The 11524-nt window shown below is 37.2% G+C and overlaps 2 protein-coding genes across 2 annotated transcripts in view; both read right to left on the bottom strand.

Annotated features, from left to right (window-relative positions):
* The window catches only part of LOC135586277 (probable LRR receptor-like serine/threonine-protein kinase At4g29180), a 92006-nt gene that overhangs the window by 12448 nt on the left and 68034 nt on the right, over positions 1–11524 (bottom strand). The window lies entirely within an intron of this gene.
* Positions 4315–10965, bottom strand: LOC135671130 (receptor-like protein kinase At3g21340). The gene is made up of 8 exons (XM_065179082.1): positions 10136–10965; positions 7582–7698; positions 7317–7495; positions 6255–6517; positions 6029–6155; positions 5471–5539; positions 5199–5391; positions 4315–4755 (listed from the first exon to the last, which is right to left on the bottom strand). The coding sequence occupies exons 1-8, from the start codon at positions 10963–10965 to the stop codon at positions 4413–4415; spliced, it is 2121 nt and encodes a 706-aa protein (XP_065035154.1). The 3' UTR covers positions 4315–4412.

Genomic DNA, 11524 nt, shown 5'->3' with positions numbered 1-11524 from the left:
ACACACTTAAGCTTGTACATTTTTTATGAGCATACATGATTTAAATCGAAAGAAAAACTCATGTTTCCACCGGAAGAATCCCCCGAGTTCATGTGGGACATGCACCAGTAGAAAGGCAAGATGGAACCAAAAAAAAAAAAAAAAAAAATCGAATCTTAGGTCATCGGGTCACCCTCATTTTTATATGTAAAATTAAAATTTTCATCGATCTCATGGTTCATTGATGATACCTCAATCCATCATAATATAAAAGTCCCCACATATGCATTCTCAATTCGCTCTCTTTTTCTTTACTTCTGATTAAGATATTTTACTAAATCTTTTGAACTCCTTTCTATCTTTAGCATCAAAGACGATTTGCACATTCACCCCAATGTAGTTTATGCAAAATATCGATTCAAATTTCTTGCTTTCCAAAACATGAAAATTGAATAATCAAAAGATGTAGATACTATGTGACGTGATAAGGAAGAATAATCAATTGGCTTATCAATTTACATCGTCACAAGCGTCGTCTTTAGGTTAATCGCTATTGAGAGAGATTGATTAATAATATAACAGGCGATTCTTACTACTTCAACACAAAATTGAATAATCAAAAGATGTTAGTCGGATGTCCAATTCATAGTTTTGACATAATGTGGAGATGATTTGGAATGACAGAGTCAACGTTTACATCTAACACTTTGTTTTTTTGCTAGAGTCTCTTAATATTTGTTTTACTACGAAGACCCTGATATAGAGCAGACAAATGACTTGGATCAATCTTACCACTAAATTGGAGCAGTTTTGAAGAGGTTAGGATATCACCGTCTTACCACTAATTCGAGCCGTATTGAAGGGGTTTGTTTCTTTTATAAATTATATATATATATATATATATATATATATATATATATATATATATATATATATATATATATATATATATATATATATATATATATATATATATATATATCGATTTTGAGAGAGAGAGAGAGAGAGAGATATGTGAAGAATATATATACATAGAGTGAGGATGATCCAAATCTTTAATTGATTTTACATAATGAAAAATTTAATTTTCTCCATATAGACGAAAGTTATCAAAACATTTTAAATAGAAAAAACGATAATGATAGGTTTATTAGGAAAAAAATAAACTACTAGATAATAATTCTAAAATGTTATTATCTATAATCTTTTGGAATACCAGCAATAGAAACTTTTAGCTCATGCCTTTAGATTTCCTGATAATTCAAAGAGGAGGAACTAATCATCAAGAGGGGAAGCACAAAAATTTGTCGTCATGATGCATTGAACTTAGAAAGTGAACAGATACCAACAAAAACACCTGTTAAAGGGCTTTTATTTTATAATTAGACCAAATATTATAGAGGCTCCTTTTTGAGTTACATCACCACCAATTACAAAGACCTGGCAGGCTTGATAATAAAAAAAAAAAGAAGATCAACATATATGATTAAGATTAAAAATTTTAAGATCATCGGTTTTCGATGACAAATCATAAAAGAAAAAACATTAAGCCACCGAGTAATGAAATGGCAATCCCATGGATCAATTTCGAGAAGCAAAAGAGACGGCTTCAAAAAGGAGAGCAGGGATTTAGCCTATATGTCGATCATGAAGGACTCTCGCCTTCTGGGCAACTGTATCCATCTATTGGCTATCGATTCGTGTCCATTCTATTGGCTGCCAATTCGGTCAAACTTCTCCTACTACGGTAGATTATTAGTTAAGGCTTAACCGATAGAGTTGTGTTAGGTTATCATTTCTATTATTCCATAAAGCAAAAGACGATAGAAAATAAGGGTTTCTAAGGTGATGATAAAGTTGTTGTCAACATCTTCTCCCTCTCTTAATCATTCATCATCACAACATATGTCATAATATTATAACCACAATTCCATAAGTTTTCATATGAGAATTGCAAGACTTAAAACTTGTACACAACTTAAATCCAAATCCATGCACTTGACACGATACAAAACAGATACGTCCATAATGTCCACGTATAACTGCAGCGACATATTAAGCTCTCAAACACAAATAAATTTACCAAAAGACATCCCACTAATGGATTATAACATCACAAGTCTCCAAGTGTTTGAACCATAAACATTATAATTTGTTGCCTCGATACATAACCAAATTCAGTTACTCGCAGTCATCTGAAAAATTTTAACAACAAAGGATATAAGCAACCACAACTTTGTAAACATCAAAACTCATATATTAGCAAAACTTCTCGTGGATGAATTTTATAAAACTATTCACTTATATAAGGAGCAAACATAACTTTACATGCTTTTCAAATCACAACTTTTTAGTTTAATAAACACATAAGACACCATAATTTTTGAATACATAAGTGGATAGATTTCATTTTAATGCTAAGATTATTATTAATCAATCATGAGTCAGTATAAGTATTGTTGAATCTCGGATTTTAATGATGAAACCAATTGATAAGTGTTTATGTTTTAATCTGCGTTTTGAGTGACACAGGATGCTTCGATCAGGATGAGACAATTAAAGTAGGAAAAATCATGTTGTGTCGGAGGAAAACATGTCAAAAGATTGGACGTTGAGCCGGAGGATTGGTCGACGTATCGACGGAAGGCTTCGGGCCATGGATTCGGGCATCGGGCCAAGAAGGGCGAATATGACGCTAAGGATATCGGAGTTGCGGAGTCAATTGGCCGATTGGGCAATAGGTTGCAAGAGAGGACGATGCGCCGAAGAATCAGACGAAACGTTGAGAGACCAATGATATGCCTGACAACATGATTAATGCTTAGTATTAATTGTTTAGATCGAAGTATGTTTTACATGTGTAAGATTAATAAAGTCCTGGAGTCAAGGATGTAATTTCGTTCGAGAGTTTGCCGGAAGTTTGAACGTTCGTTGAAAGCTCTGCCGAGAAGTCCAGAAGCTTACCAAAGAAGCTCGTCGGAACTCATCAAGAAGATCGTCGTGAAGTCCAGGAGCTTGTCGGGAGTCCGCCAGAACATTGCCGGGAGTTTATCAGAAGATCACCGGAAGCTCACCGGAAGAGCAATTAACGTACCAGAACTAAAATGCTTAGAATATGTCTTAGAAATCGTAGTTAGCACATAATTTGAGTTGGGATTGGGAGGTAATCCCATCAACTCTGTTAGGAGCCAACTGGGCCCAAAGTTGGGCTGGTTTGGGTCGGATTCAAGGCTCAACCAGGATGCTGAAAGCTTGGCCGGCGGTGGCATCGCTTGGGAGACTCAGTCTCCCAGGTGGTCTGGGTAGTGGTACCGCTAGAGCTCGATCTCCGAGCTCTGTCAAGCGGTGGTACCGCCAGTCTGGGTGATGGTACCGCCCAACACTGCCCCTCAGACGATGGTACCGCCCAACACAGTATCAGTGTCAGATTGACACTAGCGGTGGAACCGCCCGTGCTCGGGAAACCCGGGATGAGATATTTTTAGGCTTCAAGTTTGAATCAACTTGAAACCTATAAATACCCCTCTCATCCCTGGTCAACACACATAAGTATTGAGAGTAAAAAAAGGAAAGAAACGCTACTGCAATCTTGTGTGAGCTCCTCTCGAAGTTCTAAGTGTGAGAATAGTTTGAGAGAAGAGTATGTGGGGGTGTAAGGGTTATCTCCTAAACCCGGTAAAAGGAGAATCGAGTTGTAAGGAGGTTGATCTTTGCCTATTAAAGGAAGATCGATAGTGGATGCCGGTAGCCTCGACGGAAGAGGAATTGGAGGAGTGGATGTAGGTCACGACGATCGAACCACTATAAATCGGTTTGCATTTACTTTCTGCTATTTATCTTAACTACAAACTGCCTTCCTTACAAGTATAATCAAATATGTTTCCGTACGCTTTCAAAGTTAACATCTTTACAAAGCTGATTTTATCATAATTAAGTTTTTGAAGATGTAAGTTTTTGAAGTGTAATATTTTACACTTGCAATCTTGTAAGATTCTCAAAATGAACTTCTGAAAGGTCACCTCCAACAGAATTTCCAGCGAGATTCAAAATTATGAGATCCGTCATTTGCTCCAACCAACCGCTCAAATTTCCTGTCAATTGGTTGTCCGACATATATAATTCTTTCAGTCTACGGAGATCAACCATGGATCTCGGTACGGTACCCTCGAGTTGATTGGCTCCTACATCAAGAAAAGTAAGAGAGCCCAAGTCTCCAATTGCATCAGGAATAACCCCATAGAACCCAGAATAATGGAGATCAAGATGGGTAAGACTACTAATATTCCACAACCATTTGGGTAAGGTGGAGTCGAAATTATTATAGGAGAGATCAAGCACAGTAATATTTTGGGTCATATATTATTATAGGAGAGATCAACCATTTACAAATTTGACAAACGGAAACTCTAATCTGAGAGGCGAGCAAGCATAGCTTATGCGTTTGGGTCACTTCCATCGTTGTTCTCTGGTTGCAAGTTCTCCTTCAATCGCATCACCACTTCGGTCATGGTTGGCCTCTGATGAGCAGAGATATCAACACATCTCATTGCTAAATCAATGACCTTTAGGACAGAGCAGTTGTTGTATTGCCCTCCGAGTTTTTGATCAGCCACCTTAGTGATGTCGGCTTCAGCTAGCCTCGATAGTACCCATTGGACTAAGTGACACCTTTTTGGTTGATCCAACACGGCTGATTGACCAGTAACCAGTTCCAGAAGAACAACTCCGAAGCTGTATACATCACTTTTTTCAGTCAGCTGGAAGGTAGCAGAGTACCTGAAAAAAGAAATGTATCAATGTAGTACTTGGTAACTAGTATGATACTTTTGGAGAAGAAACTAAGAAGATTGAATATTGTTTTGACTTGACTCATACATTAATTTAACATGATTCCTATGAATATTTTATAGATGTAAAAGGGGCAAAAATAACCATCCCAGAAAGGTCCAACAATTGTTCGTGATTCTCCTCTCCTCTTGTAAAGTTAGCTAAGAAAGAAATCTGCATCACATTTGGAAAAAGAAGTTTTTTTTTGTGATTTCTTCTCATTGTGATTCTACATCATTCTCTTTTTCATTTAGTTGCCAAAGTAATTCTTAGATTCTCTTCTCTATAAAACAAATTAAACCGACTTGTCAGTAGAGGGGCAATCAAGGAAATCCTGAGCAATTCACACTGCAAATATTATCTGGCAAACTTCTGTGAAGTAGAAAACATACTCGGGATCTATGTATCCTGGAGTGCCAGCCACAACATCAGTAGATACGTGAGTCTGGGCATCGGTCAGGAAAGACTTTGACAGCCCAAAATCTGCTACCTTTGTCTCAAAGTCATATGTTAAGAGGATATTGTTAGTCTTCACATCTCTATGGATTATAGGTGGCACACATCCCTTGTGTAGATACTCCAGACCTGTTCATAAATTGTTCAGTGGAAGAGAAAGTGAGAAATTGAAAAGATATATAAAAAGCAATACCAATTGTAAGATCACCTTGTGCGGCTTCCACTGCTTTCCGAATTCGTTCTCTCCAACTCAATGTTTGGCTATTTCCAGTTTTATCTGCAAAATGAACTCCATAAATTCAGCATAACGTAAAATTAACTCAAGAATATTATGTTGCACAGTTCTGTAAGGACCGGATGAATTTGACAATGCAATAAAGATTCTGAATATGTCTCAGATACAGTAAAGAACATTTTATCTATAGAAAAGAAGGTGCAGTTAAGAATCTAAAATGTTTATAAAAAATGAAAAATTGTACTGGATAAGTCAGTTACACTAAGCTCCAGAATCTTGACAAATAATGATCAGGGTACTGTTTTTGCTAGAAGAAAAAAAAAAACTAACATGATAATATCTTATCAATTGCATTAATTCAATCCAATGATAATGTATGACAAAGGAAAGAGAGAGAAATTCTAGGTAGAGATTGAGAAATATACTATCGAAAGATACAACATTTTCGGGTAAAGCAACTTAAACTGGATTCAATCTTCTCAAAGCATGCAGTAGCTCAGATCATAGAATACTATTCAACATCTTTTTTACCTGAAAGATGATCTCTAAGACTTCCACGAGCAGCATATTCATAAACAAGTCCAAGTTGATTGCTGTCTCTACAGTACCCGATCAAAGACACTAAGTTCCTGTGATGGACCCTCGATAAGAGAAGAGCCTGCAACCCAAAGAGGAAGATATATACTTAATTTCATCCATAACCTATTTGTTCATTAAAATGCTAGTCCACCAAAATGCATTCATATAGATTGCATACCTCTGCTTGAAACTCTTTCAGCCCATGTGATCTGGAGCCAGAATTTGCAGACATGGACTCCTCAGACGATGTCCCTTTGACCATCCGATGTGAGTGCAAAAGTTTTACTGCAGCTTCAGTGCCATCATGCAATCGACCATGGTAAACATTCCCAAACCCCCCCTTTCCAAGTACAAGATCAAAATTGTTGGTGATGGCCTTCAATTCATCATATGTAAATCTATGGGTTTCGGGTATAGCAAGCGCGTCTTGAATTGGCGGTGCTATTATTTCATTAAAAGAAACAAAAAGAGTGTTGTTAATACAGAATTCCAAAACATGCATCCACAAGTCACTTGTAATCTCCAGAGAGAAATTTCATGAGCTATGATTCATAATAACTCATATACCTACCAATGATCACTTTCCATTGACTGTATGTTAAATATGTCCAGGATCATGTAATTTAGAAAAGTTGTGTAGATAATTCTAAAACAGACTCTATAATAATGAGCGTAAAGAACATTGATGAGCCTAAAACGTACTTTACAAATACAAAGGTGAAAAAGTTAGCCAAAAATTAACTGACTTAATTTTAGGCAATCACACTTATATACAAGGTTTGTCAAGCTTTGGTAGAATGATTACACCCCAAATCAGAGTTGGGAAGGTTCATCATAATAAATGGTCTTATGGAATAGAAACTTCCCTTGAAGTAGTGTGTGGTATCAACCGTAAGCTTACATCTGTTTTAGCTGTTCGCTCCAACTAAACCATAAAAATATTTAGATAAAGATGTGGTTTGGATGCTAACATCTATGGCAGATACAGTAACCAAGCAAGAAATCCTTGCTTTACGAGTCTCACTTTTGTTACCGTAGATAAAAGAGAAAAAAAAATCTTTTCAGCAATAAAAGAAGTTATTTTTCTCTCTGATATCAGAGAAGACATGTCCTGATATTATTTATACAGGTAAGAAGAGTTATATCTCACATCTAACATTGCCTTTTTGCTGAAGAAGAAAAGGACATTATAAAACAAAATTGTATGTTTATAAGCTGTTACTTGCTTAAATCCACTTACATAATTTTGTTGTAGATTTTCTTCTCCTCAAGAAGAAAAAAAGCAATGATAGGAGCAGCAGTATAATCAGCGCTGGGACGACAGAGATCAGCACAATGGTGACTGTAGCAAGCTTCCTTCCTTCGCTGCCAATTTGACATGTACTATGACAGAGACATATATCGGGATTGTTGTCCATTCTTTGCAGAACATAAAGTTCATAAGATATTAGTATTAGGTAGAAGGAATTGTGGGAAGATTTGGGATGTTAGACTACAGCACAAACCTCAACTCAAGCAATCCTTTTGATTGTCCATCACATAAAGAAGCTGGAATAAGCCCATTGAGTCGGTTATTTGACAAAATTCTGCAAAAAGTTTGATCTTTCTCAACCAGATTGGTCCTTGGAAACCAGATTGCATTAGTAAAGCCATATTAGTTCAGTTTGGATGTTATAGGATGTGGTTAAAGAAAACCCCAAGCTAATGCTTTGGTTTGTAAACTGGTCCATCTGCATTCCTAATTTTGGAAACTAACATGAAAAAACAAAAAGCCTTTTGTTTATGGAGTTAGAAAAAGGAGATTAGAAGTGAATAAAATACACAGGTAAAAGGGTAACAAGTCAATTTCATGCAACATCTACAAATTGTTCTCAAGTTCTCTGCATGATGTTGCTAGCCAGCAGCCTCCGACGATAATATAAACCAATCCAGTAAACAATCATAATATTTTTCTTTCTTATTACAATTTTTTTCTCTAAAATAACAACATACTCAATAATTTTAGAACAATTAATCTATAGCTTTATTTACTCTCTGATTGGTAGGGACTGAATAGAGGAATTCAAAATCATACATATATATATATACTCTTTTAAATTTAAAACTTACTCTCTTGATAATAAAAACAACATCCTTATTAAATCTCACACCTATTTTATTTTTTTTCTCCTCTTTTCTTCCCCTGCCAAAGCCACCCTTCTCTTCCTCTATTTTCTTATTTCGAAAGTAATGTGTTTGTTCCTTTAAAATCAATATACCATATTTTTAAACTATATCTTTATACGGAAGAGTTAGGTTGCAGTTCTCTTCTTTTTGTAATATTTCTCTGCTTTAAAACTATGAGCCAACTCTTGCATGATGTTTTTATAATTATGCAAACGCCAACTCTTGCGCGATGTTATAATTATGCAAACATCAAATAGAAGAAGAAGACTGTAAACAACCACATTACATAGAAATTGATCTCAAACTCCATAAATATAGCAGCCCATCCTTTCTTAGATCAACAATACAAATTCTTTTTTCATCGATCACAACCAACATCTAGGAATCCAAAATATCATATAAATAAAAAGTAGAGTGATGACATACCTTCTCCTCATCTACCGGAAAGCCTAGGATCATCCGCACTAGAAATTTTAGGATTCACGTCTCAACAATCGTGGAAGAATTAATTTCCATTGCACCCAAACCCAATCATACACATCATCAATGAAATGGAAATAAGCATGCCTCCATGCGTCTTTGAGGAAGAGAATACCACAAAATATCCAAAATCCCATCACAAATCCTAGTACCATGCTAATATAGAACCATAGCCAATCGGAAATCTCCTTCTCGTACTCTTGTATATCAGTTGTTTTATTATTAGAACAACTTTTGAAAGTTGGTGGTCCACATAAGTCAGTATTGCCCATGTAAATGGATGGATCATCGAGTGTTTGAAGTTGATGACCAGATGGTATCAGTCCCGAAAGATTATTATATGATAAATTCAAATAGCTCAAGAAATATAAAGCCGATAAGCTCTCAGGAATACTACCAGAAAGATCATTTATCGATAGATCAAGTGATTCTAATGATTTCATTCCTCCTATCTCCCGAGGGATTTTTCCTTGTAAATGATTTCTTGATAAATTTAAGTTATTGAGTTCTGCAAGGTCTCCAATTCCTTTTGGTATCTCTCCGGTTAGACTATTATTTGAAAGATCCAAACTTTTCATAAGTTTTATGCTGCATGTTAAATAATGAAGATTTTGTCCCTTCGTAAAGATATCTAATTCACAATCATGATATTCATAAGGTACAAATAAATTTGATGTCGATCTCATGGTACTTAAATTACCAATGTTGTGAGGTATTGAACCGGAGAAGTAATTATTCGCAAGATCCAATATTTGAAGCTGTTCAAATTGAGCAAGTTGCCAAGGAATAACTCCTGAAAACATATTTGAACGTAAACGAAGCACTACCGGTTGTAGATTTTCTCCCATCCATAGCGTTATATTTCCGACAAGATTATTTTGAGCCAGATCAAGATACCATAAATTTGTGCACTTTTTCAATGACAAAGGAACCTCACCCGAAAAACTGTTATTTTGCAGTTGCAATAGCAAAAGCTTTCTTAAAAAACCGATCGTGTGTGGAATTTCACCCGAGAAGTGATTGTTGGCCAAATTCAAGAATTGAAGATTTTGTAATGACTCCCCTAGACAATAAGGGATCTCACCAAGTAATTTGTTGTTCGCAAGGTCAAGGTATTCGAGATGTGTCCATTGGCAGATTGACGAAGATAAGCCACCGTCAAGCATGTTATCTGAGATTATCACCAATCTAACATGGGGCCATATCGGCAATTGTCCTTTAAAAGAATTATTGAAGAGAGATAGAATATCCAGTGTGGACGGTAGCATCGTTGGTAATGAGCCTTCAAATCTGTTGGAGTCCAAATATAATGTTTCCAACTTGGTGAACTTGAAAGAAGATGGCAGCTTGCCTCCTATTTGGTTGTTGGAAAGGTCTAAATATGTGATGGTAGAAGATGAAATATTCCAAAACCATGGAATAACGCCGTGGAATCCAGAATTATAGAGATCAAGATGGGTAAGACTAGTAATATTCCACAACCATTTGGGTAAGGTGGAGTTGAAATTATTATAGGAGAGATCAAGGACGGTAAGAGAGGAGGTGAAGTTGACGTGCACAACAGAAGCTGGGATGGTGTTGAGACCAACGGAAGACATTCTTAACACTTGGAGGGATGGCAGCATGTTCACGGATGAGAACCAATCTGGGACATCGGTTAGGTTTAACCCGCTCAAGTTCAGGTACTTCAAGGACCTGAGATAGGAGAGCCAGTCGAGGTTGTCGACGGGATATCCGTCGCCATAATCATCGACGAATAAAGCATCGCTTAGATCAAGAACGTAGAGGCTCGAAAGGTTCCCCAGCCGAGCAGGTATTCCTCCCATGAAATATGTAGAAGATAGATTGAGGTATCTCAGTTTCTTGAAGGAGCCGATGAACTCCGGTATGCGGATTCCACTGAAATCATTGAAGCTAAGATCCAAGTGCCTCAGATGAGATAAAGCAAGTAATGACGAGTTCATCCTCTCACCGCGTAATGCCCCATCAAGCGTATTCGTGTTCCGGAGGTCCAGCTTGACTACGTGGCCAGTGGTGGCGCGACAGATGACCCCCGCCCATGCGCAGCAGTCTTGTCCTACCCAAGAAGATAGCCGGTTATGGGTGTCGTGGATGCCGGCTTTGAAGTCCAACAGTGCCTCCCTCTCCAAGCTGAAACACCCACTTGTCACCGTGGCCCGGTGGAGGAGGAGGGCCAAGAGGCACAACGACAATGATGATAAGAAGCGTAAAGGGAAACCCATGGCGCGCAGTTTGATCTCCCTCCCTACCTACCTACCTACTCCAAGCCGCCACGGTCAGAAGAACAGGATGAAGGTGGAGGTGCATGCTACGCTATGCCAAATCACAAATTTATAAGCCAACAACTGATGCACACAATTTCTTCCACTCCATGGTAAAAATCACAAAGATTAATTGTACCGATCCGCTCTCTAAAGAAGACTTTGACTTGTCAGCCCATTCCAAGTTTCGTGGCCATGCGGAGAGCACACAAGTCACCTTCGCCATAGGAGAGTTCAGATGGATGGAACCAATGGTTATGATGCTCTGCAGAGCATCATGTGGATCATGAACGTGAATAGATCGAGACTACACCACTTGACTCAGAACAGTTGACTGACTGATAGAAATCCTTGGAGTTTCATTTGCTATACTCTTTGGAGTTTCATTTCTAAATAGAAAATAATTTCTTGAAGGCCCATGTGAGTTGATGTACCAAATATATTTGGATTGACTCATGAGATAGATTTATTCCTTACATTTTTTGCATAACGAAGAATATGTGTTATTTTGAGTACATGT

Source organism: Musa acuminata, unplaced genomic scaffold (assembly GCF_036884655.1).
Source record: "Musa acuminata AAA Group cultivar baxijiao unplaced genomic scaffold, Cavendish_Baxijiao_AAA HiC_scaffold_1138, whole genome shotgun sequence".
Taxonomy (NCBI): domain Eukaryota; kingdom Viridiplantae; phylum Streptophyta; class Magnoliopsida; order Zingiberales; family Musaceae; genus Musa; species Musa acuminata.
Note: the sequence above shows the minus strand (reverse complement) of the source record. Positions and strands in the feature narration are given on the sequence as shown.

Bases quoted from the DNA above. Each gene is read 5' to 3' on its own strand.
- LOC135671130 (XM_065179082.1), bottom strand. From the start codon at position 10,965: ATGGGTTTCCCTTTACGCTTCTTATCATCATTGTCGTTGTGCCTCTTG. The intron at 7,496-7,581 runs GTTTGTGCTGTA...TGTTCTGCAAAG, and splicing joins AAAGGATTGCTTGAGTTGAG to AATGGACAACAATCCCGATA. The intron at 6,156-6,254 runs GTATGCAATCTA...TTTGGGTTGCAG, and splicing joins TGAAAGAGTTTCAAGCAGAG to GCTCTTCTCTTATCGAGGGT.